This window comes from Kwoniella pini, chromosome 6 (assembly GCF_000512605.2).
Source record: "Kwoniella pini CBS 10737 chromosome 6, complete sequence".
Lineage (NCBI taxonomy): Eukaryota > Fungi > Basidiomycota > Tremellomycetes > Tremellales > Cryptococcaceae > Kwoniella > Kwoniella pini.
This window is the reverse complement of record NC_091721.1, coordinates 913,955-941,769: the sequence shown is the minus strand read 5'-3', so window position 1 is coordinate 941,769 and position 27,815 is coordinate 913,955. Positions and strand designations below refer to the sequence as shown.

Below are 27,815 nucleotides of genomic sequence, written 5' to 3'. Positions count from 1 at the left end.
GCCAGATAGGGCTCCTCGCTTCAGGCCGAATGGATTACATTAGTGTCTCTGCTTCCTCTTTCTGTACCTTTCTCGGAGCTCTCGTTGAATATTTAGACAAGTCTAGGCGCTTTTTATTCTGCCTATCGATTTTTTACACAAAATAAATTGGGCTGTAACGATTCCAAGCAGTAATCTTTGCCATTCTATGCGAATTTGCCCGTCTACAGCTTGATACACAGGCCAAATTTAGTAACAAGTAGATTATAGTATCGACCCGTCAGCAAGATATCCATCCTATACCATTTACACCCCCTCCGGAGCATTTCCTCCAGCTCATACACCGTCGAGCTCCCAAACATCCTTTCGCGTAATCAGCAGCACCTTTTCAAGAGGTAATGGCGGATAATCTCCTCGCATAGTCTCAGAATCACCAAATTATTATAGTTATCATGGCTACCATGGATGATGCTGTCGATGATGGCCACCAAAAGGCTTGATACAGAGGTAGAGATCCGAAGTTGTAGTAGGTATCATCATCGTCCAGCACATCCATACAGGCATAAATATGAGATACACTAGCATAGTACGTAATTATAGATCTCATGACGCAAAGGTTGCTGAAGAAGCAAAAGATTAAACACGAGGTGGGTGAATTTGAGCATCTCAGTTTGGTCCTTCTTGGTGCACGTAGTATCCAATATCGTCTGCAAGAAGTTCATACTCTATGGCCACTTTAAGGCCAGTCTTAAAGTCCCAAATATACACTCTGAGCAGCGGAGCAGAACTGAGCGAAGTATCTGTAATCTCGTTGAACTGCACTCACTGTCTAGCGTGAGATTCTCCCTGAACTTGAAGGACAGCATACCATCGCTTCTTCTCAAGAGCAATAGCATCTGTTTTGTCATTAGTCTTGATGCATATAGGTTGTTGTTGAGCTTTTCCAAGCGCCTCCCCTATCCAATTGGTCAGCGTCATTGTCCCCTCGACAGCGAATTGAGCTATGGATAGCGATATTCAACTCACACAAATCCTTCTCATATGTATCTCTGGACATTTCGTTAACATTGTATAGTTTGGCCGATGATCCAGTCATCATCTCCAAAGCGATATGAGGATCGCCTTTTGCGAATCCATTAGGGGTTATACCATTATACCCCCCTTCTTGGATGAAAGCGTTCTCCAAAGCTGCTATCCACCTACATATCGAAATAGCCGCTCCAATCAGTATCTACTGTAATCCTTCAAGAAACAAAATTGACACTCACCAATTCTGATTTGCACCACTATAATCCGCAGTGATATCGGTGTATACGACTTTATGTTCCTTGGAGGGTGGACCATTGCCTTCCTTACCTTTATTCCATTTCTGCCATTCTCCATTATTCCAAATTTTCACCGTTACCTCATCTACATTGCTTTTAGGATCCGTGACATTAGAGAACAAGTCTTGAATCTTCCGATAATCTGTATTAGCTAGAGCTGCAGCACCTGCTAGGAGCCAATCATCCTCAAATTTGTCTGAGTAAGCACACTACAGAGTCAGCACGAAGAAATCTCTACAGTGATACAGTACTATAGACATAAAAATACCGCGTTCTTCTTGAAAAGACAAAGTTAAAACCTTACCCGCTTTGATGTCGATGTATTGGGGTTGGGGCCGCCATAGTGGATGATCACCTCGCTTGACGATTTGCTCTGTGGCTGACACACCCAAATCAACAGGCGATGCAGTGCTAAGCGGAGCTATGGTAAAACCTAATCCAAGCACTATCATATCCCCATTATTTGTCAGATCTGCAAGCCAAATAAGGAACAGATTTGTCAACTTACAAGGTACGAGGCAAAGCAAAAAGAATGTCATTATGTAGCTGGAGATTGAATTTATACAAAATTGATATTGTTACTGTATATATCGTAGATTAAATCAAAATCAAACAGATAGAGTAATGGATGAGTCTGCAGCTATTTATATGTCTCAACGATCTTCATACCTTTACAAGTTCGATCTAATCAGAGCACCTGCTGTCCAGTGAGACAAAGGCTCGCTGAATGAAAGGAACCTCAATTAATTGGGATCGAATAACCCGAGGGGGAGCAGTGATAAAGGGGTAAGATGAATGGTCCATGAAAGGGCGGAATACTGGTGACACGGCTTGACATTTTGCGTTCCTTAGTATATGCTGGCTATCTCCTTTCTTTTTTAAATTGTATCAGGATGGAATGCCAAATGATACCCGTTCCATAGAGGTCAGGTGGGCTCCCGCTTGTACTTGTGCTTTCGATACTGGGTTTGCAAGGACACAATAATACCACCGATGCCTGATTGTGCTGTAGTACTGTAACTGTGGATTTAGGAGAGGCGGAGGACCAAGAAACCCCACATGAAGTACAATAATATGTTGATTGTGCCTGAGCCAAATGCATCCTATTCACTCTTAAGCACACAAGTACCGTGTGCACGTGTCCGCCAATAGAGTATGAGGCAAAAATGCATAATGTCTATTGATCATTGCGTACTTACAGGGTATTTACAAAGTCTCTTCCAACCGAGAATAATAGTCTGTAGCTTTGTACAGATCATTCCAACCTTCAACTACTTCCTCGTGTTTGTCAGGATCAAACAACGTGATCCTAAAAGTACGACAGAGCAAAGGGAGCAGAAGTTACAAACATCAGCCATCGTTTCGATCACGATATAATGCCACACACTGCAATATGAGAGGCTGATCTGAATATAACACAATATACTCACTGTCCCTCCGAATCCGATGTCCTATCTTGAGTCGACATCACCCCATACCATCTACCATCTTTCTCGATGCAAGTGGGAGATTTAGAAGCAGCCATCAAGGTGTCCCCTACGTGGTATGAATCATTAGTAAATACGATGTCCCTGAGCTATCTCTCAAAGATGAAAACGGGAGGAATAGTTTGCCAACTGACATAAAGCACTATGTACTTGATCATTTCTTTTTTTGATCTGTGTAGTCTTAGCAAGTTTCCCAGTCAACATAGTTAATCCTACATCTGCTTTAATTTTCTTATCATCATAATCGCTATCACGAATCAGACCTGCTGCTACTTCCAAAGCTGCAGGCCACCTACAATAACGTGAATTAGCTTGATTGACCTCATTTCAATATAATCCCAAGTTTGGTGCCGTACATACCAATTTTTATGACCTTTAGTATTTACACTGTTGTCGTCCATATAATCAAAATTGAAATTGACAAGTTGCGTTTTCGTTTCTCCATCATTGTATAGCTTGACAGTGGTAGATTTTGGTTGATTTGCTCCGGTCCCTTTATCAGATGGTTCAAACAAATCTCTGATCATACTCTCGTTGCTTTTAGCTATTTTAGCAGCGCCACAAAGGAGCCAATCACTATGTGGTTCTGGATATAAAGGTCAAGTCAATCAAACCATACAATCATGAATCACTAAGGATTTAAGCAAAAGGAAATCTTATCGTACTTTGTCCAATGTCGATAGGCTTAGGACCGTCGGCATCCCATAAATTCGGGACTATGTCTTCTTCTCTCTTGATCAGTTTGAAGTCGGAGTAATCCCGATGAGCAGCTAACACATTACAGGTTCCTGCAAGTAGGAAAATAACTTTGAGAAAGATGAAGATTAATGTTATACGTATCTTTTATCTTTCAAGTATTGCTAGCTGATCAAAACTCACGTTTCATATAAGAATATCCCATGATTGTTGGTCTTTGTTTATCCGATTCAGTATATAGTTTGTCTCTTCTAGAGAATTCAGTATGAAATAACGATCTGAAGAAAGGCCTTGAGAATACAAATGCTCTATGCAGATAATGTGGTTTTTAACAGCTGACTCGATTTCTGTTTGAAAGCTATATACACCTTAGGAGCCAGACTGAACATGATGATCAAATGCTTCAGAACTCATTTAGACCACAACTACCCCTCCTTCCGCGGCGAGATAGATGGAGCTCCTTTGATTCATCCATATCAATCAAGGGTGGCTTCGCCAAAAGAGGGATAAATTCCAAGTATGTTCAATGACCCAATCAATTCGATGATCACACAGCAAAGTAGAAAGGATTTTTCAAACATGTATGAATCCTATTTGATTGTAGACAGACTATGACGCTCACCGTCCAGACACCGGATTACACAAGATGGGTAACTCCAAATCACAAAAGAAAAAAAAGGTCGTCCTATATGCATTAGAATTTCTAGGAGTATTATATACGATACTTATCGATACCGATTTTTTCGCATTGCGAAACTATGAAAGAAGGTTATATCAAACATATATACAGTATTAAAAGGTTAATTAGAATTTATCGTTTGGCTGGTTTAAATCTCTTTTTGAAAGATTCTTAGCATAATCTAGATTTTCAATAGATTCTTCTTCATACATCAAATCTCGATTAACCCCTTGTTTTGGTGCTTGCAGTTGATATGACTATGATGATCGTTGTTCATACTGTCAGTAAATAATGACGTAAAACCATGGCACTGTATGGATTAATCGCTTACCTCAACGTAGGTGTCAGTGTCAACTTGTACCGTGGCTTGTTGTAATCGTCCACTTCCAAGATGATAAGCATTTGATCTCTGTAATCAATTCATAAATTAGCGATTTTCCCATAAACTTAGTATTCTACCGTAGGAGATAGACTTACTGTTTGATCGCCTTTACCACCACTAGCGCTAGCAGTTTGATCTCTTCGAAGATGGACTCGGGTATTAAGTGTAGCGAGGTATCCGACAGTGTATGCTTTAGGTATCATGATACTATCGGGAAACTCCATCAGCTTTCTTGTCGAGGGATCGTAGCATATTATACTTACTCAAAGAAGATACCCATAGTAGACGCGGGGAAGATTGACATTTCAATTACGAAACCCAACATACTATTTGTGTACATGATCAGCACAGTCTAACAACGGCGCTATATCATCCACGAATCTATGACTCACACAAGTGTAGGAGCTAATTGCGTTTCAAGGGTAATCCTAAAAGAAAGAGAGTGGTTAGTTGACAAGACCTCGCTGTGTGTGTCTTGACCTCCACGTACAGAATGAGCCTCTTGACCAAAGCATCAGTGTGCGACCATCCAGTTTTAGCTCTCCATAATCCCCAAGCTAGGGATACGGTGATCATAAAATCAGTAGCAAGAGTAAGACATTGCCAAGCTCTAATTTCCATGATCACATCCTGATGATTTCGGATTAGCTCTTCTATCAAGAAGGCTAGACAACATTGTCAAGGCTGGCCTAAAACAGACTTACACCAGCTTGTAACTCGGATGATACTTTTGTACATTTAACAACGATGATAATGACTGCAGTGAGTTCTCCCAGACTAAGAGATCCACTCAATCAATTTAAACTCATCACTTTGTGGAAGATTCAAATATTGATACTTACATACAAGCTATCAAAAGAATGACAAGAGGGATATTTCTATTATTTAATCGAAATGTTCGTTCCACGTAGAAAGCTTGAACAGCAGCAGACTATGAATCTCATTGTCATTAACCTGATCTTTAGGTCAAAATTGCTTAAAAATGATTGAAGATACTCACCATTCCAAAACCGACAGAGGGGAAAGCAGTAGGATAAGGCATTTTTAAGAAAGTAGTGTAAAATCCAAAATCTACACAAGAGTACAAATTACCCTTAGCATTGGTATAAAACACGTTTGAATATTTTGGTCGATATATATATACTCACTATAAACGAAATTATGCATCGAATATGCTATAACCATAAATGTCCATGAGGATGCAGCAAGCATTATATAGTACTATACAGTCAACTTTTTGATTAGTCAAATATAAATACATATAGATTTTTGGAGATCAACTCACTGTTAAATAATTAATGACCCTTCTCTCGGTAGGCCTACAATAAGTCCACCAATTTTGAAATTGAATTATCATGATTCCATACAAGATTGCATCAAAGATAGGTCCTAATAATACTGGTCCCTAAAATTATTAACACAGTCAGTTCCGTTCCTCCTTTTAATCCTTTATCAACTGACTAATTTTAAACCTAAATTATCTCCAAAGGCCATTTTAGCAATTGCTTCTACCTGCTCAGCAGGCATACCTGAGATATCTAATGACATTTTTTGCGTTGACGGCAAAGGTAACCGATGAGAATAAAATCAGGAGTGCAAAGTTGGTTAAATATGCAAGGGGAATCGAAGCTGATCAAAATGTTTAACACTTATAATACTGACAATCCTGAAATATTGAAAAAGGATGAAATCATTGATTCAATCGAGTTTCAACAGGCTTATATATTTTGATCCTGTATAACCTTTTCTAACAATCTGCAAAAACTTTGCAAATTCAAAGCCTCAAAAAAATAAAAAAGAATCCGACCAAGCTCAAAATACGCAAATTTCCTTCACGACGAGATTCCCACTTGATCTCACAATCAGTCAATTACCTTACTGTGCCAAAATAGTCCAGTTCGTCCATCTGTTCCCTGGTCGACAAGGTGAAAACAAGCTTAATGAGCGCTTTGTCCCAAGAGTCTCATGGGGATGAAGAGGAATTTCTGGATAAATTGAGAGGGGCGGGTTCCGACTAAGTGTCAATGAATATACTAATTGAGCGCTTTGTTCTATAATCTCAACTATACATAGCCGATATGCATGGCTTTGAGGGTAATGCTAGGAGATTGAGGATAAGTTATCTTCGGAACAAAGCGAATTGATCAGCAGATGAAGTGTGACTGCATTGGATCCCATCAATTCTCCAACGTGGCCCATGTGAATTATGCATAATTATTTACCTTTGACACAGATTCGGTTCTTGCAAATTTGAAATTTTTGAGAGAGGGTAAGAAGACCGAGCAATCATATCGGTCTCGTATAGATCAATTCGTCTCTTCGGGACTTTTTTTTTATTGATGGGTTGCGCCCTGTTGGGAAAAGGGTACTATCGATCAAACTAATTCTAGACCCCTTATTACCGCATGACATAGTTACCATCAATCAATTGTAATTCACCATCAGCAGATGCTAGTTACCTCATGTTTCTAAGATCACCTCCCCTGAGAGCTTTGATCGTTATTGAAAGGCAGGTCCTTTCGGCAGTTTGGCGAATACATTTTATGCCACTTAGAGCGAGTAAGAAATGTGGCGATCATGGTGAAATATCACTTCTTTTGTCGTTGGCTGAATCCGAGGGACCGGCGTGATTCAGCTTGTTTCTGAAGTTCAATCAGATTTCCATCGCCCAAAGAAGCTAAATGCAGAATGATTTTAGCATTCGACTGCGGTTTCTAAAATGCAAAGGATGGCAAGGCAATATGATATTTCGACTTTGACTTACCCGTGCCACACTACTTGATTATCACCCTGATATCCTTCCGAAGCATCTGCTCTAAACGAATGGACCGGCATGATCCTAATGTGAAGCTAATTTAGTATTTCACCAGAGGGTGTTGATCTCTTCATTGATCAAAGGTTGGACTCACAGGACATCGCCAATGCGAAGTGGTCTATCTAGACCTGACGCTTGGTTAGGATGGAATCCATATCGAATGAGTAGGTATCGGAATACTGCATCGGTGCTGGGTTATATCGCATCATCAATATGTGCTTTCAATCCAAACGGAATTTACGAATAGAATCATGCTCACAAAGCGCCTGGCCCAGACCATTCCAGCTACAAGTAAAAAGAGTCTTTAGCAAAAAGCTGAAATATGGATACAGATTACACAACTTACGATTTCTTGTTCATCATTTACCTCTACATCACCTTCTTGCGCCTTTCTCAATTCTTCAACTTTATTCAAAGCGTGTCCTATCACATCTAATAAAATCGGATGACCTTTCTTAGCTGCTATAGTCCATTGTACAACTTGTAAACCTCTAACAAAAGTATCAGCTTTCCAATCTGATCCTGAAGCTGGTGAATCATTTTCTAATGCGATAATTAGAGAAGGCGAATCTTCTATATTTTCTAATTCATTTGGATATTTTGAATTTTCATTATCCTTTGATAAAGATAAAAGTTGAGGTAAAGCTTCAATCAAAGGATTATTGAAATGAAAATTTAAAGCATTACTTCCCCATTGTGATATTGGTCGAATACATGCTGTATCTGTATCTGTGTATACTCCTCCATCGAGTAATAAGACTAAATATCTATAGGATATTGTCAAAACATGAATGATCGTCAGGACTTTTGATGCGTTTACATTTACACAAATTTCAAGGTTTTCCTATACGACTTACCTAAATAAATCACTTCTCACGACTCCCCATCTTCCATCATCTTTTAACCATTTCATAGCTTCTACCAATTTACTAAAAGGTATAATTCCATTTAACCAACTATCAATTTCATCATCATTTACAAATCTTATATTCCAATCCTCATTGTTTGAAGTCCACGAATTGAATTGATCTGGTAAAGCATTAGAATCTTCTAATGAAGTTGTATATACATTTTTTGGTAAGAATTTAGCTGAAGAAGAAGGTATGATAGATAAATAAGAAGCGATACCATTGAAGAGATCTGTATTGGATTTTGAAGAAGTGAAATAATGATTATATGTTGATTGAAGATGTTGTTGATATTCGCTTAAAGATTGATATTTGATTTTAAATCCCAGATCTTTCGTATAATGATCTTCGTCATATGACTTAGCTGAATCTCTAATTGATTTTCGAATGTTATATACAATCCGACTAAGATCTATCTGGATCCCATGCAGAGCTAGATCACCAGTATCCTCATCGAGACAGGAATTTGTGTCTTCGATACTACATACATCGTTCATCGAACTTATCGAGCGAGATTTGTATAACGAAGGTAAGAGGATACAGATAACAGTAAGGAGGAAAATCAGGACAAGTGGTTTGGAATATCGAATGAACGGATACGACATCTTGAATGATCTACAATGAAGTTATAAATATTCGGTATCTGACTTATAAGCCATATAAAGGCGATTGAACAGAGATCGAAAGCTCACCAGGCGTTCTTCGATCCTCTCTATTTATATCATATCCACATACTTGTTTGGTTATGTATTTCTATTACCTTATAAATCTATATACAATTTTATCCGGGCGTAGTTATGTTCTAACACAGCTGAGATAGCGAGAATTGTGAATCCAAGTCTTCTTGTCGCATTCACTTTAAGTTGTCTCTTACATATGCGCAGTCAATCGCTGCGAGATATCTTGTATGATACAGACAGGCTTTCAAATTATCTCAACAACATATTCCACTTATCTTGAAAAATTATATGATTGAAATCGAACGATATGTATTTGGTATTGCAAAAAGGAAAGATCTCATGATTCACTAAGCAGATCTAAACTATTCATCGTTGATAATATCTTACGCCCATGATTTTGTTTACCTAACTTGGCTTTCGATGTTTCTTTCCCGACAAAATTCAGAATTAAGGATATCTCCGAAGATGATCCAAAACAATGACGTTCAGGCACAAAGCTTTACCGTTCTTTTTCTCAATATACCTGCATTCCGATGTACAGTGCACAATTCAAAATATGCGTATCATTCATGTTCTTGATCGCGGTCAGCTTTCAAATTGATTTTACTGAAGTGTCCTGGTGTTTATCATGAGATATATCATTTTGCATGTTTTTGGCCTATATTCAAGGCATTATGAAAGCTGTTTTTGACTACAGGGATGACCTATACAAATGATATCCCCAGTCCTGACTGGACCTTGAACGAATAGTATGATTGGTTGATAAGAGCATATAAAAAGGCCGATGGCACGTTATCAACAGATATGCTCCCAAAATTATTGGCTCATTCTTTACATTAATTCCCCCTGTCAAGTTTGATAATTCCCCATTCTTGACCAAATTCCTAGTAATGATCTCTCCCAGAGCAATATTCCTGTCAACCCCTACATCCCGCGAATTATCTCATTCTATTCTCCTCCTTCTTCCGCATGTCTAGCCGCCTTCTTCTTGGCAGCAGCAACGGCTTCCTCAGCTTCTTTCTCGTTATCAATCCATCTGAATGCCGTTGGAGGGTATTTGGTGAGCGTCGAAGCATCTTTGTCGGCGAAGAAGAAACACAGTCCAGGGGATCTAGAACGTTCGAAGCGTCAACATACAGGAGGGACGGCCGGGAGTATAAAGCGTTCGTTCCAGGTTTACTCACGCAGGTCTGACTTTGGAACTCGGTAAGCCCTTTTCTGGCTCATCAAGTACAGCATGTAACATCTCTGCTTTTTCATTACCTGAGACCACGAAGACTGCTCGGTAGCAATGGGTGAGAACAGGTAGGCTGAAGGGAAGATTAATTTCGTTAGCGCGGTCACTCTAAGAGCATATTCGTGATAGATTTGGGTGATCAGACGGGCCTGTTCAAGCGCAAGACAGATTACTCACGTCATGGTGATCCTCCTTTTTGGACCTCGGGGTGCATCATCCAGATAAGCGACCCAGGCGTCCTTTTCCGTCAACAATTCATGCCCAGGGAATAGAGAAGCGGTTTCACCATCAGGTCCTATACCGAGCAACATCAAATCGAAAGTAGGGTAACGGGCCGCATTGGATTTGGCGAAATGGTCGATCAATTGCTTTTCATATTGGTCGGCTAATTCCTCTAGATCTTGTAATTGACTAGCATCGACCGTGTGTATTTGATTGGGTGGAATGGGTACATCAGATAGGAAGGAAAGGATATTTGAGTGATAGTTTGAGTCTTCTGAATCTAGGGGAACAGCAGCTTCGTCGCAGAAGAAAACTTCCCTGTGTGGACATCTGTGTCAGCTTATGCTGCCCCACTAGGGTCGGGGCCAGGCTCGTAAGGTGTAATAATACTAACCATTTATCCCATTGAACGTTCTCTTGTCCAACCAAACCTTTCAAATTGGCAGCTAATGAACCTCTCGACAAGGCAATAGTAAATTTCCCTCGTTTGTCAACAGCATCTCGTTGAGCTTTGACGACAAAGTTGGCGAGTGAGTCTGGAAACAGAAGCGAGTCAGCCGCTATCAACATCCTACTGGGCAGGGACCTGTGACTTACCGACTAAGATATCTGTGGTTGGGAAAGAGTAGAACACGGGAGGAGCGGGTGGTTGAGGAGGCATGGTAGAGGATATTGATGATTACACTGAATAACGTAACACGTTTTAAGCGTATATCTCACGTATACGGAAGACTGATTGGTAGGTAGGAGAGTGGGAATGCGTGAGTTGAAGGGCAGTGTTCAGTTTATCAACTACTAAATGATTCAGGTTCTTAAAGGATATTAAGGGATCAATGAAGTTGGTTGATTGACAGGATGGTCAGGTTGATTCAGAGGTATTTGTCGACTGGTTGAATTTACACGGGAAAAGATTATTGGATTATTACGTGTATTGAGATATGATGAATTATTGATTATATTGAGATATGATGAATTATTGATTATATCACTCGGAGTTTCGGTTTTGAGGAGATAGGGGAAAGCGGTGCAAAGTTATGATTGATATGGAGTCGTGTTTCATATAAAGCTTAGCGAAATATGTATTATTATAGTGATTCGTTTGATGTATGATTGATGTTTCGCGTCATACGATAGGTGGTAGGATAATACTGGTTTTTGGAATTCGAATTGATGAATAGGATATAGAAGGATGAAGGTGTATTTAATACATACGAGAGAGTATTGAATAAGATAGTAGTAAGACTAATAGTTGATGACGCACAAATAGGAAGAGGGGGACTCAAGTATAACGTGGGAATGGAAAACTCAAGATGAATCTAGTAAACCAAATAGATAATCACTTACCTAATCAGGTAATTTTCTGTTATTTTGAATATGTATTTACCGTCTCGGTATTCGTCAAATCTCCGAAACGAAGTTCACTCGATAATGTATACTTGATGATCAGAAATGTTGAAATCGGTGACTACTATCCTATAGTGTATGGATATTATTTAATCGAATAATTACTCAGTACGAACATAGTGAAGCAAATTGAAATATCACACGAAATTGCAATTTATAGTTCTACTATCGATAAAAGACTTGTAATATGTCAGCAGGGGCTTGGATAAGGTATGTCCAATTATACTAAATCTCGATCGGTTTTAGTATATCTAAATCACTAATTGTATTCTTAAATATAGATGGGCATTAATATCGACTTCGAGTCAGTATACAATCGATCATGTCCGAGCTATTGCAAGTAACGCTGATCGATTTGATGATTTCCCCACTTATAGTAATAGGAGGAGGTGTGTTGATGATGAGGGGTAGGTTTATCTTCTGTTCAACCTCCACATCAATTCGATAAGCAATAATTGAATGTCAGATACTTATGTTCTCTTATACAGCTACTGTGCCAACGGAAGAAGAATTTTACAATGTTAGTATACTTGACCATAGTTTGGCTGTTCGAGCTACATTAGTCAAAACGATTTCAGACCGCTAATTCATTTTGGCAATTTTCATAGAAATTATCACCCGAATTAAAAAGAGAGATGGATAAAATTATACGTCAAAGAGAAGGTAGTCAAACTATGAAAGAAAGATTAGATGTAAGTTTCTTTTTGATACTTATTTGTTCTAATTTTCTTGGTTTCAAACCTTTTGTTTTAATTTGCTAATCAATCAATCTAACTAATTGATTTTGAAAAATTAGGCTGCAGGTGAAAAAGATGAAATCGTATGGGGAGATTCAATTTCTTCTTCAACATCATCGACATCAACGTCAAAATCAAATTCAAGTGGATTTGGATCAAGTGGATTTGGAGGTACGAGGAGAAGTTTTTAAAGAATTTTCAATTTTTCTTGCTTTTTTTTTCTGAATATTTAGAATTGAAAAGATTACTGGAATTGAACTTTTCAAATGGAAAATATCTAAAAATTCTCAAATGCGGTTTCTCAACGTACAATGAATTAGGGATTTTTTTTGGCAGCATGCGACTTCTTAAATTAGAAACTCTCGATTTATTTCAATTAGCTTTCATTTCATTTGAAACTGTTAACATATGACAATTCATTATGTAAATTGTATTACTATTAGCATGTATTAAAATATATAATAAATGGTCATTTGGGGGATTTTTCAATTAAATATTCTTGATTTATAATAAATACCATTATAAATTTATGCAAATACAACATTTATCAAATAATTAACTAATTAATACAACGATAATCTTCATATTATCAATCAAATTAATAAAGTCCTTCTTTTTCTAACAAAAAAAAAACGAAAATGATATCTAATTTTTTAGTGAAATTTCATTATAAGCTTGTTTTACAATTTCAATAATAGTAGATTTACTACAAGGTTTTATAAACCATTTATTCATATCACATTCAACTAAACCTTTTCTTTTTTCTTCTTCACTTCCTAATGCAGTAACAGCAATAATTTGAGATTTTATTTTCAATTCTTTTTCAATTAATCTCATTTCTAAACAAGTTTGAAATCCATCTTTTTTTGGCATATTAATATCTAATAAAACTATTATAGGTTGATTATTATTATTATTACTAATTAATTTTTTAAAAATTTCAATTGCATAATTTCCATCTTCAGCTTCATATACTTCTATTATAGATGATAATGTACTTGAAAGTATTTTAACTAAAATAGTTCGATTTATTTTATTATCTTCTACTACAAGTACTTTTACTTTATTTGGATTTGAGGCTAATGAAATATGATTGTTTTTATTAACAGATTTTGTTGGACAAATCGAAGGATTTGAAGGCTGACCGACTGTATCAGTTTGAGTGTCCTTTCCACTTGCCACAGACGTATTATTGTTAGGTAAAAGATTTGAATTACTACTATCCCCAGTCTTCACTTGTGATCGTCCTTGTTGTAGATTATTTATTTGTAAGTTATGCGTTGACTGTTCTTTCGTTACTCCCTCATTTGCATCTACATCTCGATCCGCTGTTAACTGTTGCGGGTTTACATCAACAGGCGAATAAATCCCGAGGGACAAATCTGCAATGACATCTTCGATACTCTTTGTTGAAGTCGCATCCTTGTCTAATTTATCACGGGAAGCTTCTGATATTTGAGCGAGAGAATTCTCTCGATTTGCTGTGGATTGATTAGATTCTCGAGAGCCATTGTGATGATATAAACCTTTAATTCCCTTACTATCAAATGGTTCACCCATATCATCACCATTCGGCGACATGAGATGAGGCGTATTGATTGTACCTGAATCCATCTCCAAATCAGCTTGTTCATTGGTAGGCGATGGGACATGCGAGTCGGAACGTTTAAAATCGTTGTTGTCATGATTATTATTTTCTTCTTTGACTGTATCTTGTAATCTTTTGGAATGATTGGGGAAAAGAGTTTCTCTCAAGATTGAAGGGTTTGTCGGTCTTTTAAACCTTCTGACTTTGTACTGTTTTTCATCCTGCAATTTCAATACTTCAGAATTTGCTTTATGATTTTCTGATGTTAGATAAACTAAATTATCCGTTTTTAAATTCTGAGAATAAATTTTCCTTTTGAACAACTCCAAATCTTCTTCAACTTTTCCGAAAGCGATAATGAGTTGAGCTTGACTTATATCATTTACTATCTCACAGCCTAATTTGGTATATTGTCTATTCAGCGCTTTGCCCACTACATTTATTCTTGAACCTTCCCATCCAAGCAGGTATACTTTACGTCCCACGTTGATAGAATCTTGATTGACAGTCAATTGACGTATACTATCGGTTGATTCTCTTCTTGAACCAGGTTCCGAGTTGTGCAAATCAGTAAATGGTATCGAACGAAGTGGTAATGGTACATCAATTTGTACAGTCGTGCCTGCACCCTGAGCAGAGGTGATTTCCATACAACCGCCCATGAGATCAATTATCCGATATGCTAGGTGAACAGACAAGCCTAAAGAGATATGTTAGTTGACACCGTCGACCAAGCTGAACAATGCGATCCCGCAATACGACTTACCGCTTCCAGTGATATAGCTATCCTCCTTAGCCCATGGTTGGCCTAACTTATCATTGACGAACGCGGGATCCATACCTCGTCCGTCATCTTTAATGATGATACTGATAAGTCTCGTCAAAGCGATCTGCCGATATTCAAGCTATTCAGCATATTGTTCCATAACGACAAAAAGACGCACCCACTTACATCTTCGCATCCTTCAGGTGGTAACAAATCCACAACGTCGTCTACATAGATTTCCACGCATCCCTCATTGTTTATGAATTTGTATGCATTCGCGAGGATCTTCGTGAGAGCACTGAGAAGCGCACAGCAGCGGTGAGATTAGCTTGAATGAAATCAAGTCTAACACAACTTACCGACGTAGAGCACCACCTGCATCTTCTGAAACCTGTTCACCCAGTAAGGGCGGTATAATTTCGAAAATAGTTTCAACCTCGACATCAGGTTGACCGTTCGCCTTTCTAGATTTCTGATCTTCTAACATGACATTTTCCAAAATCTCCTCCAACATGGTTTCCAGCGAGGTTTGCGTCCCACTAGGAGCAGCTAATAGAGCTGCATCTCCGAATGATCGAGAAGATTCCCTTCCTTTCAGATCTAAAAACGATAAGATGTTATCCACTATCCCATGAAGGGTTTTCCCGCCCGTATCAATTGCATCTAAAAAAGGCATCATATCCCTAATTTGCTCTGTTGATGTGAGTTTACTAGGTGTCGAGGAAGAATTAGTTTCGGCCAAATCGGACATTGTTGATCGTAATAATTGAGTTATAGCTAAGATTTGATGGAGCGGTGTTCGCAGCTCGCTAAAGACCATCATAAGTTTAATGAGCGAGAGCTTGTATTATCTCAAATGAGACAGACTCACTGAGCTTGTAAATTGGAGTAAGATATTTGGCTCTGTTCTAACGCGCGAATCTTCTTCATCGCCAACGCAGCCATGAGACAACCTCCCAGTATCCATACGAAAGGCAAAGCGATCATACTTGAATCAACGAGCGACGAGGGCGGTGTATTCCAAGTGGCGAACATGACGAATTTAATCTTCCCATCATGTCCTAGAAACGTTGTACCTAATGCAGTTTGAGCTTGTTGAGGCATCAATTGCATGATCTTCCCTGACAATGAATCCGTATTTTCTTCTCTGTCCCACCAGAACTGCCTCTTTGACAAGTACGTCTTCAAGAATTCACCCAGCGTATCTTCAACGTCGGGCACATCAAAATTGAATTGATCCGATAACTCGATATCGCCTTTGGAGAAGGCTGAACCTAGAATTTCTGCTTGAGAACTTTGTTTACCTATATAATTGATTACTGGCTCGATATCTTCAGGCCAAGGATCTCCATTCATATAATCAATGATTATTTTCTCCTTGGATCTAATCCGATCCTTCCCCTTTTTCCCTTCTAGAGCATGGCTTGATACGGAAGAACTCTTTTTGATGAATAGTTGATAATCTTCCATATTCAAAACTACCACGGCATCCGCGTTCAGCAGACCTTTGAGAGTTTCAGCAGCATCATTGAATAAGGTTCGGTCAGACTGTATAGCTAGTCTACGAGCATCCTTGTCATCCCACGGACCAAGCTTGCTTGCTACAGCGGTAGAAGTTGATACGTTTGGAGGTTGCATCTTCTTTCGGGGAGACGGCAGACGTTGTGGAGGGCTAGGGGATGCGTGTGAAGAGGAGACTCTACGGGACCCCCTGCGTGACTGTGTCTCGCTCGGGTTTGAGACGAAAGATCTACGCAAGAACGATATGGAGGCCTCGTACATGGCAGTTGATCGCTTAGCCATGTACTCTGATTGCTATATCAGGTCTCTTAATCAGTGCCACCATCCATAGATTGTAGAACCACTCACAAGTGTCGCCAATTGGTAAACCAACATATTGGATAATTTCAATAAAAGAGACCTTTCCCTTTGGCTAAAGGTATACCTCGGTTCCGTATCATATATATTGAGTGAGCCGAAATCGATAATCGATCCGTCTTTCCCGTGATAACGCAAGGGAGCAGCAGCGAAGAACTACAGTTGTTCATCATCAGCTCAGCTCGATTTCCGAAGATGTATCTACTATCATCGAGTAGATGCCTCCTTTTATACCAAACACCAAGGAGGGAGTCATGATAATGACTCACTTTGTAAAGTTTATCCTGAAATAACGGGTGATCTCGAGTCCTCCAATCATTCGTACAGTCTGCTATGATCCAACAATCTCCATCATGTATATCAATTACGTGACTACAGGCAGCTTGTTGAGTTGGACGTGATATCGGCTTTTTGTTGATCTATTACCAAGGCGATGTTAGAGAACTCAGAGCATGCTTCATCTGTACTCACATCAGCCGAGTAAGCGAATTCAACTTCATCATGAATTACAGATACCAAGGCTCTCGGTACGTCGAAGACCTATGTATGAACGGAAGAGGAAGGAAATAAGCGAATCAATCGTTCTGTGATTCTTTGAGTGTTGAGTACAATTTAACTCACAAGTTCTGCCATTTCAGCATATTTGGAAAGTACAGATTTCCTTCCATCTTCTTCTTCACCTATTAAACCTAATCTTCTTATAGCTCTTCTTCTTTTCAATCGATTAAGTTTATTAGGTACAGGACCAGGTAACCAACCATTCTTTTCATAAAATTGTTGCATCCTTTTCCGTTCTTTATCAGCAGATCTAAAATCGTCACTATTAAAATCACTTTCTAATCTTTCTTGAGGTATTGTACGAGCAGTATCAAATGCTAATGGAATTGGTTCGATAGCTGCCATATTTTTCGAAAAATTGATTGATTGTTCTCCATTAGTCGAATATTGACGATTATGCCAATGTGTGTTTGAAGGTTGATTATCGTATTGATGAATGGAAGGAACATCTTCTGTAGCTGCTTCAATACATTTAAAAGGTCCAGGAATATTTTCAGGTTTCTTATAAGGTATACCACCTATACCTGCATCCATAGAATCATCTGAATGTCCATGATGAACCAATGGTGGTTTTGAATTGGTTTCATCACTTTTAAGAGGTTGAAAGGTAACATCTTGAGTTGGAGGTGATTGACTTGCTGACCAATGAGTATTTGCACTTCTATGTATATCCTTTATCTTATGTTTCGATACATTTGAAGAGGATTCTTCTTTTTGATATTCCCGATCTCTTGCATAACTGAATATGAAAATTCAAGTCAGTTCTCCTTACTGCACACCTTGTTTATTTTGAAAAACGTTCAACTCACCATTTTAAAGCTTCTGCCCATTCAGCGTCCGAGGAAGGAGCAATTTTGCTGAAAGGAATTTTGTCATTAGAACTCATTCCGCTGATGAGTTTCTTTCAATTCTGTAATCAACAAATTCATTGATTTCTTGTTATCTTGAACAAGTCTAAAGTTTCATCTAAATGCTCGACCTGTCCTAATGTGTGTGATTGATAAAATCAGGAGTTGACTGAATGATAGGCAATTCAAGGTAATTACAAGAATATTGATAGGACATTTGAGACGTAATAAGTTTAACGCTATATCGATTGCATTTTGAATTTTTAACTTTCATTTTAAAAGGATAAATAAATGCCATGCACCTTAAAAAGTGAAATGAACCCTTATTTCGGAATTCAAACTTGTCGTAAATCTCACAAAGTACGTATATTGTTCCTTAGTTTCGGCTTTTTCAATCCCCGGTCAATTGATGTCATCAACTGCATGTTTTGATTTCATTAAAATCCCCTGATTCGGCGACATCTTTATATACTTGTGTTTATTCGTCGTATACCGTATAGACAGCCAGTGATGCATCTACCTCTCTCTGCAATCAATCGCGATAAAAACTCGATGATGAAGGCGAGAAGTCTCAATTTCAAAGTAATCGTAGCGAAGGTCGATTGACATGCTAGTATTTAATCTCATATACTGACTGATTCACAAGTGAAGATAAGCAATGTTACGAATGGATTTAAGATAGAAGATTCGACGTATTTGCATATAAAATATAATACCATATATATGTATATCATATACAACCAACGTCCGAAATACCTAAAGTTGACAAAGAAATGAAATCGAATTAAACTTTACTCAAATTGAATAAATTGGAAATGGAAAAGAAGATTCCTTTCTTTCCTCATTTATTCAAGTGAAGTAAGTCCAAATTTGAAGAAAAATCAAAGGTTAGATGGAAAAAAAGAAGAGATTATATTTGATCAATTCGATCCGATTATTTCTTGTTTTTCTATTGAAGGAAAGCAAATACGATTAGTGAAGCTCAACTTGAGCAATGCGACAAAATACTAACGGGGTTTTCGGCACTAAACGAAAGGAAAATATGAAATGTCAGTCTATGAATATATATATATACATTTTGATCAAGTATTACTCACGCAGTCTTCCAGGATTCAGCAACCTTTTTGAAGTTTTCCTACAAAGAAATGAAACTCATAATTAGCTTGTCCTCAATTGTCAATCAATACAACAAGATATTGCTCACTTTGTGGTTGTTGGTCTTACCGGATTTTTCATTATCAGCCTTGAGCTTAGCAAGTTGAACTTTCATGTATTCGTTGCTAAAGTACTAGGATCAGCATATATTGTTCTCACAAATGATAATAAATGTAAACCAATTGAGTGGAAATGGTGAATCAAGAACAACAGAAAGAAGAGAAAAATATAACTCACTAAGCGGAAGGTTTTTTGGAACCAGCCTTTTTACCGTCAGTGGAAGCTTTTAACGAGTATCAAAAGAAGAATTTATAATTTTTTTTGCGTATTTTATAAATTGGCAGGAAATGAAATTAAGCAGATATAAATAAAGTCAAATCAGCTATGATCATTTTTTATAATTATAATATTTGGTCAAAAATGATGAAGGAAGATGGCTTGTATAATAATGATCTCGAGCTATATATTCTATGATATATGTATGAATTTAACATAAGATATATAGCTTACCTTTAGCTAAATATTTGAAAAATCATAACGTCAGCTTTGGATTATTAATTATGTATAATACGATATAATTTTCCTTCTTATTACTCTTCACTATACGCGTAAGAGTGAAAGAATGAAAAGGGGGGTAAACAACCTCCACCAGTCTTGATGTAGAAAGAATGCATATACTTACGAGCCATTATGAATTAAGATGATTTGTTTAAAAATTCAAAAGAATTGAGGTTTATTATAAGTAAATTGATGATTTGTTTGGTGAATATATGGTGAATTAAAAGAAAAGAAGAAAGAATTGAAGGGGGTTTTTTTCAAAATGACTTGGATTGATATATTAGTTAAACAGGGCAAAGGGAAGGAATGGAATGTTATTTAGTAGTATATTAATAAATAACCGTAAAGAAAAAGAAAGACGCGTCAAACTTTTTAATGATTTAATACTATATTAGGTAAATTATTTGGTTTATATTTCATAATACCTTTTTTAAATCACGTGATTATTGTGATTGTGATTTCTTGATCTTCTGACCGTCCTTCAACTTTGATTGATCAAATGGCAAAAGAGAAATGTTACATAAGAAGCAATGATTGAAATGACCGCAGTAATTAGCTGGCATAATAACATCTGATGTGAATTTGGATGTGGCTTATTTCATTGCGGAATTGAAGCAGAGACTTCCTGCGTGGTTATGCCAAATATAGGATATACATGGTCGATCAGATATAACGAACCACGTCACTAAGTATGCAATGTAAAGTTCATGTCTGCAAATTCGTTCCCAAATTCACCCTGCTCATTTCATCATCACATCCTCCCCATCCTCAGGTCTCGGTGCACCCCTTTCAACAGAGTTCAATATTTCTCTTCTGATCTCTTGACTGATTGTCGGGTGTGGTCTGGCTCGGATGACGTCTAGTAAAGCATCTTTTTGATCCGGTGTTAAATCTGATCCGTATCTATGGGAAAAAACAAACGTGATATCAGTAAAAAAAACCTCTAAAATAGCATCGCAGCACTATAGACGATCGAGAATAACCAGACCAAGCACTTACCTTTGTACAAACACTAACATACTTTGATGCCATAATACAGGTAATTTGTCTTCACCTGTTCGACTCCTTTGAGAATTTGCTAATCTTATAAAGTGGAATACCAAAGCGTCTACCACTTTATATGGTAAAGCGTACTTTTTATCTAAAAGTGTACGTATGAAAAGAGAATTTGGACCTAATGAAGCGGCCTCGCAGATCAGTCTCAGGCAGCTATCAGGCATCCAAGTAGATGCGTAAAGTCAACATACCAGAATAATCCATTGAAGCTAATCGTAACAAGGCTGCTGCTGAGTGTAAAACAGGTACAGACACCTTTGATAATACCGAAGCGACTATAGCAGCTTCTTTAAGAGAGCAACTGGTCTATTTGAAGCCGTAACAGCTCAGATCAGCAAAGGTTACCACAGTCATGATGAAGAGATGCTACTCACCTCGCAAAGAGGGAACAAAATACCCTTGAAAAACGCAGCAGGCTTATATAAACCTTTCTTCAAAGCCTCATACAAATGCGCATTCAACTTTCCACCATTCAATCTCATATCTTCACGGCATTTATCCAATAATACACCTTCTAAGAATACTCGAACTTCCGTAGGTTTCAAATTGGAAACAAAAATTTTCGTACATGCAAAGGTTGCATGCGGTGTCCATTCGGTAGGTTTTGTCAATGCTAATAGTTGAGCCCAGTGTGGTAGGGAAGGTAAAATCTTTAGTGCTTTAGGTAGAGGTCCCGATTTATATCGTGACAATAGAAATCCGACTCTACATCATTTCATCAGCTTTTCTGCTCCTTGCGCTTAGGTCCTCCGAATTGTAATGCAGCTTACTTGGTATACACTTCAATAACTTTAGGGTTTAATCCTTTTTTGGGATCAGGTGGTCCCTCGTCTGTACGTATAATCGGTTACTTATGACCTCAAATCGGCTGTATGGATTAGAAACATCTCACCTTCATCCTCAATACCCCTCGACACTGCGCCACCTTCCATCTTACTGAAAATCAAATCCGCCAGTGTTTTCGGTGGCTCTCCCGGTTCATCTGACCCTCTAGCATTATTTCCAGCATTAAGTGCGTCTAAAGTAGCATGATCTGCTGGATCTATTTCCTGTGGAGCCAATAAGGTGATCAGTGGTCTAATTCTCACTCAATTAGGCGTTTTAATGGGCTTACCAATTCGGCATACTCTTCACCTGACACATCACCTTCTTCAAATTCCTCCTCGTCTTCATCATCGCTAGGTATTTGAGCGATTTCTCTCGGCCTCCTCGAACTATTGAGTATATGTGATCAGCCATGATCATCTGCTAAGACTTCATTTGTATCAATCATTTTAAACTTACGGCTCAGCTACTTCCTCATCTTCGTCTTCCCATTCATCGCCATCTTCACCTAATTCACGATTCACTTCTTCTTGTTGTTCTCTTGCCAAGTCAAGAATTTTTCGAGACATTCGAGCGTCTTCGGCTTTCTAGAGGATCGAAATCTGATGTCAGTAAATTTCTCTATCGTCCGCTCAGGACTATGACTGTCACATGTTGAGTCGGTCATGGACAGCAGATCAGGTGTGTATGTTGCAAACGATCGTATTGTATAAATGATAGAGATCCGGCAAGACCTGAACTTACAGGCTCATCATCGTCATCTTCATTCTGCGATTTCTTCTTACTTGGTTTACTTGGTCTACCGAATTTTCTCAAAGATTCATCCGCATCAATCTGTACATGAAGCGGATCATGTCTTGGTTTTGAAGGTTTTACCATTCGAGGCATGTTGAACGTTACTGAATTGCCAGGATGGTAGTAATTCGAAGAATTCTGATGTGATGCCTGATGATAGTAGCTTTCCTTGCTGTGTAGCTTGTTTTATCTAAAGTGAAGTGAATACAATTGGATGCGTTGGTATGAAATATTAGATTTCGTAGGATATATGTCAACAAATTTCAACTTTTCTGAAACCCTTTGCAGTTCTGAAATCTTGCCGACCGAGTTATTCCAATCACGTGACATGCACAATACAATACAATACAATACAATACAATACGATACAATACAACGCGATTAACTTAGATAATGTCAAGATGACGCACGGACCTAATTATTACGATCGATAAAGTTGGAATTATAATCAAAAAAAAAGATAGAATTAAAGTTGATAAGTTGCATCAAGTAGCTTATATACATTTATATGTAACTATATTATATTCAGAACAACCCTTTTATACGCAAATTACTCCTTATAAAGTTCATCCGTAGTAACATACAATACTCAAGCCAATTTACTGAAAATCAGAAAAACTATTTAAGCCAAACAAATCAAAATGTATAGGATATAACATGACCTAATAAACCATTTCCTTGTCAATCCTGATTTTTCCCTCAGATCAATTGTACTGCCTTAAGCAAACTACTTGGTTACTCGATATACTCATTATGACTGAAGAACCAATTGATACCGGCTACTTAGCAGCTGTTCTAGCTGTAAGCTAAAATCGGCATCATCATAAGTGATAAAATGAGCTGACTATCTCGTTGTTCTATTATAGGCGGACTATCCTCTAATTGACTTTCCATTGATCCTAGCAATTTTATCAGATTATCAACCTTCAACCCTGTCATCAAATCTTTCTGAGATCCGGGATCAACTAGGTATACTAGAAGCTACTCTCGTTCCAGATCCTGATCAACCAGACGAACCTTCAGAACCAGCTGAAAGTTTGACCGGAAGTACTAGTTTGAGTGGTATTGATGATTTGACAAATCGACTTGATGGACTTAATACTAGTCATACTAGTGGAAGTGGAACTTCTCTCACCAGTATCAGGAACTCAAGTGAAGGAAGCGATAAAAGTGATGAAATTGAGGAATCTGTCGATGAGTCGGAATTACTGAAATCTCTTTTTCCCTCGATGTGAGTTTTTATCACTTCATACATATGATTCGTCGCATAGCATAGCGCTCCTATGACTCTCAGCACTGACAGATCGATTTGTCCAGTCCCGAGGAAGAGCTTTCGTCAGCACTGCAGACTTATCCCACTTTACAAGATGCTATCGACTACCTGCTTTCCCTTGAATTGATCAAGAGTGCTGAAGAGGAAGGTCAATGGCCAGAAGAAGACATCAAGGTCACTTCGGACTTCGAAAATGACCTGCCAAGTTGGCAGCCATCAAAGTCAAAAAAATCAAAACCGAAATCGAAATCGAAAGCTACATCAAGAGCATCATCAAAAGCACCTTCGATCGAATCATCCCCACTGATGAACACTTCATCAAGGCTCGAAGATACCGTTATTCCTCCTTTACAACCTCGTTCGTTTACCGCCGTAGGCTCGACACCGGCGAACACGAAGAAGAAGAAGAAAAAGGATCATGTGACTATAGCTTTGATAGACACACTACAACGTAAACCATCTCCTGCACCTAGATCGCCTCGACCAATGTCCAGAGGGACATCAGCTACAGCAAGTCGATCAAATTCGCCTGCTCGTCCGGTTGGTAGAGCTGGTCCAACAAATAACCCTTGGCAAGCTGCTTCTTCTCTTGCATCTCATTTATCAGAACTCATACCTGCTCAACCCCAAGCCTACTTTTTGACATTCATTCATTCGCCAGAATATCATTCGATGTACTCTGCAGTACTCGCTTCTCTGGCCAAGCTCCCCAAAACCGCCACCCAAAATAGTGATTCTCGACAAATTCTGGAGGACATTTATGGGATATCCCTATTAGACGACATAGATATTAAATCTAGAAGAGATTTGGAGAGGGATTTAGAGATATGCGTGCATGCCTCAGGAGAAGATATATCGATTGTAATGGACCTTATGGATTTACTGGCAGATATCTCAGAATGGCCAAATGACACCGATCACGATATGTTTGAAACAAAACAACCTGATTATACAATCAACAGTAACTCCATCGCTCATCCTGCAAAACCACATACTATATCTCTGCATCTTCCTCAGGGCGCTGTGGATATGGCCAGAACAACTTCGGCCGGATCAACCATGTCCACCATCTCGACTAAATCAGTAGACGATAATTCTACCACTTCTAAATTACCGGGTAAAATAACTAGACCAGAGAAAAAGAATAAACATGCGGTAATCTCAGAGGAACCTCATCTATCTGGTGGAGCTATAAGAGAAGCTAAAATTCGTCAACAAGTTCCAGGCAGTAAGGAATCACATGGTCCTATAACTCATCCTACAGTATTAGATCATTTCGGTATACAATCACCTATACCTTCTGCAGTCAGATACAATCCTGACAGGAACAAGCAAATTCATCCCCAAAATTGGCGAACTATTCAATATTCAAAACCAACCACTAAAGGTTTAGGTGTAGTAGAGAAAAAATTAACAGTCGAACAGTGTATGGCAAATGCTCAATTGGAAAGAGCAAGAAGAGAAACAGCTATTAGAGCTGCGGGTAGAAGTTTTAGACCTCATACTTCTGGAATAGCAGGAGGTGGAAGAGCAGTTAAAGGTGCAATTGCAGGACATTATGCACAACAAGCTTCTGAAGCTGCTTTAAGAGCAAAAGAATGGGAATTAAAAGCTACAAGAATTGTAGTTTCTTCACACTTAAATTCATATGAAAGTGATAGAAATGGAATAGGTAGTAATGGTGTGGGTGGTGGTGGTGGTGGAGGAGGAATTACTACAAGAGATAGAACAATTGATTTACATCATTTAACAATTGAACAAGCTAAAATAATTGTAAATGAAACAATAAATCAATGGTGGAAAAATGAAAAAGAATTAAGAACACAAATTGGAATTGGAAAAAATAATGTAATTATAGGAAAATTTAATATTGTTACAGGTGTAGGAAGACATAGTTTAAATGGAAAAGGTGTTTTAGGTCCTGCAATTGCAAAAAATTTAGAAAATCAAAATTGGTTAATTGATAAAGGTGATTCTGAAAGAGGTTTTTTGGTTGTTAAAGGTCGTAGATAAGATAAGTACTCGAGTATATATAATTAATTAAAACTTATCGTAATTTGCTAGGTAAAGGATTTATCTAAGATATTTACATCCCGAATAGAACGACGAATATCTCATAGATATTAAACTAGGACATTTAATCGTATTTTTTCTGTTGTATAAATTTCTTATCATATTTTATCTTTTAAATTGTATTTCAAATTACAATTTGATTTTTTGGTTGGATATTTTGTTATATACCATATTACAATTATATAAAATATATGCATACACATAAAAAATTATTATGAAATTTTATCTAATATTCGTAAATGAAATCTAACAAAATCTAATTTATTCATTTATATCTGATAAATAATGTTTTTCACTTAAGCATTATATTCTAAAGCTTTTTTAGCCATTTCTAAACAACCTTCAAAAGTTAAATTACCACCAATAAACCCACTTGTATGTACAAAAATTCCACCTTGAATTCCTGATTTTTCTGATAATGTTTCATCTCTTAATCCACACCAAGGTTCAGGTAATGATTTTCTATTTTTAAATGAATCTGAAGATTCAGGTACACATTGAATTCTCCATTTTGAATTTAATAATTCAGAAGATTCTGGATATAATATATATAAAATTTTAGAATTTGGTGATAATTCTGGTTCAAGTAAAAATAAATGATCTTTCCATGGACATGACTAACAAAAAAAAAAAAAGCTTAATTTCGATAATTTCTTATTTTTTATTTTATGGGAAGATATGTTATGTTAAACTAACCTTATCAAATACTACTATTTGTCCACTTTTATCAACTTCAAATCGTTTATTTAATGATTGTTTAACTATATCTCTAGCTGGTAACCATGCAAAAGCGAAATAATCTAATTGAGAAAGGAATTCTTCTCCTGTTATTTTTGAAGCTTGAGAGAATTTCTCCTGTATATCATATCATTGTTAATTCAGTACATGCGTTTTTAAAATCAGTAGATGATGAGTATTTTAAATAGACGTATCAATTGACTTACATCGTATATAGCATCAGTTGCTTCTTCATTCCAATTAGGATTTAATCTCTTAACTCTGGAACTCAAATCTGTTCTTTGCGTATATGCCAAAGGTGTTGAAGAAATATTAACACCGTTATCAATTCTGTTCATTTCAAGACTCAGCTTATATTACCCAGATTAAACGAATAGTGAATTAACTCACCCATCAACAGATTCAATCATTTCCTAAAACGAAATGATTGTTAGCTTTACGTTAAATAGTGATAACAATAATAAAAGGAGGCTCACAGAATATAAAGTCAACCATATTGTCTCGACTTTTTCATCATCAACAGTTGTATTTAACCTATTGGCTATAATCTCTTTTCCAAAGTGCTTGTATACTAATCCAGCTGAAGAAAGTTTAATTTTATCAAATCCACCATGTCCAAATACTTCTGTAAATTCTCTTTGATGATGATCATATCGATGTTTCTCAGGTGAATAAACTCCTCCAACATCGACTACTATATCCAATGGCTCAACTGCAAAGCGGATCAAGAATTAGATCTGATAACAAGCGCTCAAATCCTGAAGCAATACTCACGCTTAGCTGGATCTCGAGTTCTCACGAGATCTACAAGTGGCAGCACATGGTATCAGCTGAATACTTTTAATGTCTAGATTCATTGTCAGCTCACCTGCATCCTTGAACTCGTCAGTCAATCGAAGCATGAACACTGCGAGAGCCTCTAAGTCGGGGGAGACATGATTAGCTACTGGTTATAAATCTTTGTTAAAGGCTGCTCTCATAGCTTACCATCACAATGAAAGGTTCCAGAGTGTGTACCGATCACCTACTCGCGACAGCATTCTTGTCAGCTTGGCCGCATTGCCCGAGTATCGATTCAACTGACTTTAGTGGACTTCATTTTCTTAGCGATTTGTATAGGACTAGACATGAATTTTCGCGAGAAGGTGATATG

At 37.7% G+C, this 27,815-nt stretch overlaps 10 protein-coding genes across 10 annotated transcripts; 2 read left to right on the top strand and 8 right to left on the bottom strand.

Moving 5' to 3' along the window:
• Positions 1-645: 645 nt before the first annotated feature.
• I206_104800 (uncharacterized protein) lies at positions 646-1,843 on the bottom strand (the record flags this gene model as incomplete). Its single annotated transcript, XM_019154103.1, has 6 exons — positions 646-748; positions 806-935; positions 1,006-1,178; positions 1,248-1,500; positions 1,609-1,749; positions 1,813-1,843. 6 exons carry the CDS (start codon positions 1,841-1,843, stop codon positions 646-648), a joined length of 831 nt encoding a protein of 276 aa, XP_019012843.1.
• Positions 1,844-2,510: 667 nt separating this feature from the next.
• I206_104799 (uncharacterized protein) lies at positions 2,511-3,692 on the bottom strand (the record flags this gene model as incomplete). The annotated part of the gene is made up of 6 exons (XM_019154102.1): positions 2,511-2,613; positions 2,735-2,840; positions 2,926-3,083; positions 3,152-3,377; positions 3,457-3,597; positions 3,671-3,692. 6 exons carry the CDS (start codon positions 3,690-3,692, stop codon positions 2,511-2,513), a joined length of 756 nt encoding a protein of 251 aa, XP_019012842.1.
• Positions 3,693-4,291: 599 nt separating this feature from the next.
• Positions 4,292-6,096, bottom strand: I206_104798 (uncharacterized protein; the record flags this gene model as incomplete). The annotated part of the gene is made up of 12 exons (XM_019154101.1): positions 4,292-4,423; positions 4,498-4,575; positions 4,644-4,755; positions 4,812-4,874; positions 4,941-4,976; positions 5,039-5,178; positions 5,253-5,325; positions 5,391-5,479; positions 5,549-5,619; positions 5,697-5,769; positions 5,834-5,953; positions 6,010-6,096. 12 exons carry the CDS (start codon positions 6,094-6,096, stop codon positions 4,292-4,294), a joined length of 1,074 nt encoding a protein of 357 aa, XP_019012841.1.
• Positions 6,097-7,197: 1,101 nt separating this feature from the next.
• Positions 7,198-8,876, bottom strand: I206_104797 (uncharacterized protein; the record flags this gene model as incomplete). The annotated part of the gene is made up of 6 exons (XM_070203000.1): positions 7,198-7,225; positions 7,313-7,387; positions 7,458-7,553; positions 7,623-7,648; positions 7,710-8,130; positions 8,221-8,876. 6 exons carry the CDS (start codon positions 8,874-8,876, stop codon positions 7,198-7,200), a joined length of 1,302 nt encoding a protein of 433 aa, XP_070059101.1.
• Positions 8,877-9,899: 1,023 nt separating this feature from the next.
• On the bottom strand, positions 9,900-11,071 carry I206_104796 (6-phosphogluconolactonase; the record flags this gene model as incomplete). Its single annotated transcript, XM_019154099.1, has 5 exons — positions 9,900-10,062; positions 10,136-10,261; positions 10,366-10,728; positions 10,805-10,946; positions 11,008-11,071. The coding sequence occupies 5 exons, from the start codon at positions 11,069-11,071 to the stop codon at positions 9,900-9,902; spliced, it is 858 nt and encodes a 285-aa protein (XP_019012839.1).
• Positions 11,072-12,001: 930 nt separating this feature from the next.
• On the top strand, positions 12,002-12,742 carry I206_104795 (uncharacterized protein; the record flags this gene model as incomplete). Its single annotated transcript, XM_019154098.1, has 6 exons — positions 12,002-12,024; positions 12,096-12,118; positions 12,192-12,221; positions 12,303-12,334; positions 12,423-12,506; positions 12,611-12,742. 6 exons carry the CDS (start codon positions 12,002-12,004, stop codon positions 12,740-12,742), a joined length of 324 nt encoding a protein of 107 aa, XP_019012838.1.
• A 454-nt stretch (positions 12,743-13,196) lies between these two features.
• On the bottom strand, positions 13,197-18,227 carry I206_104794 (uncharacterized protein; the record flags this gene model as incomplete). Its single annotated transcript, XM_019154097.1, has 10 exons — positions 13,197-14,839; positions 14,906-15,029; positions 15,092-15,203; positions 15,265-15,714; positions 15,777-16,720; positions 16,775-16,939; positions 17,053-17,202; positions 17,255-17,323; positions 17,405-18,080; positions 18,151-18,227. The coding sequence occupies 10 exons, from the start codon at positions 18,225-18,227 to the stop codon at positions 13,197-13,199; spliced, it is 4,410 nt and encodes a 1,469-aa protein (XP_019012837.1).
• Positions 18,228-20,642: 2,415 nt separating this feature from the next.
• I206_104793 (uncharacterized protein) lies at positions 20,643-22,671 on the bottom strand (the record flags this gene model as incomplete). The annotated part of the gene is made up of 9 exons (XM_019154096.1): positions 20,643-20,805; positions 20,902-21,076; positions 21,150-21,264; positions 21,333-21,663; positions 21,729-21,789; positions 21,851-22,007; positions 22,073-22,172; positions 22,243-22,370; positions 22,528-22,671. 9 exons carry the CDS (start codon positions 22,669-22,671, stop codon positions 20,643-20,645), a joined length of 1,374 nt encoding a protein of 457 aa, XP_019012836.1.
• A 660-nt stretch (positions 22,672-23,331) lies between these two features.
• Positions 23,332-25,864, top strand: I206_104792 (uncharacterized protein; the record flags this gene model as incomplete). Its single annotated transcript, XM_019154095.1, has 3 exons — positions 23,332-23,379; positions 23,445-23,809; positions 23,896-25,864. The coding sequence occupies 3 exons, from the start codon at positions 23,332-23,334 to the stop codon at positions 25,862-25,864; spliced, it is 2,382 nt and encodes a 793-aa protein (XP_019012835.1).
• A 356-nt stretch (positions 25,865-26,220) lies between these two features.
• On the bottom strand, positions 26,221-27,761 carry I206_104791 (uncharacterized protein; the record flags this gene model as incomplete). Its single annotated transcript, XM_019154094.2, has 9 exons — positions 26,221-26,541; positions 26,621-26,779; positions 26,869-26,992; positions 27,053-27,075; positions 27,139-27,374; positions 27,437-27,466; positions 27,531-27,581; positions 27,650-27,686; positions 27,747-27,761. 9 exons carry the CDS (start codon positions 27,759-27,761, stop codon positions 26,221-26,223), a joined length of 996 nt encoding a protein of 331 aa, XP_019012834.2.
• Positions 27,762-27,815: the final 54 nt, after the last annotated feature.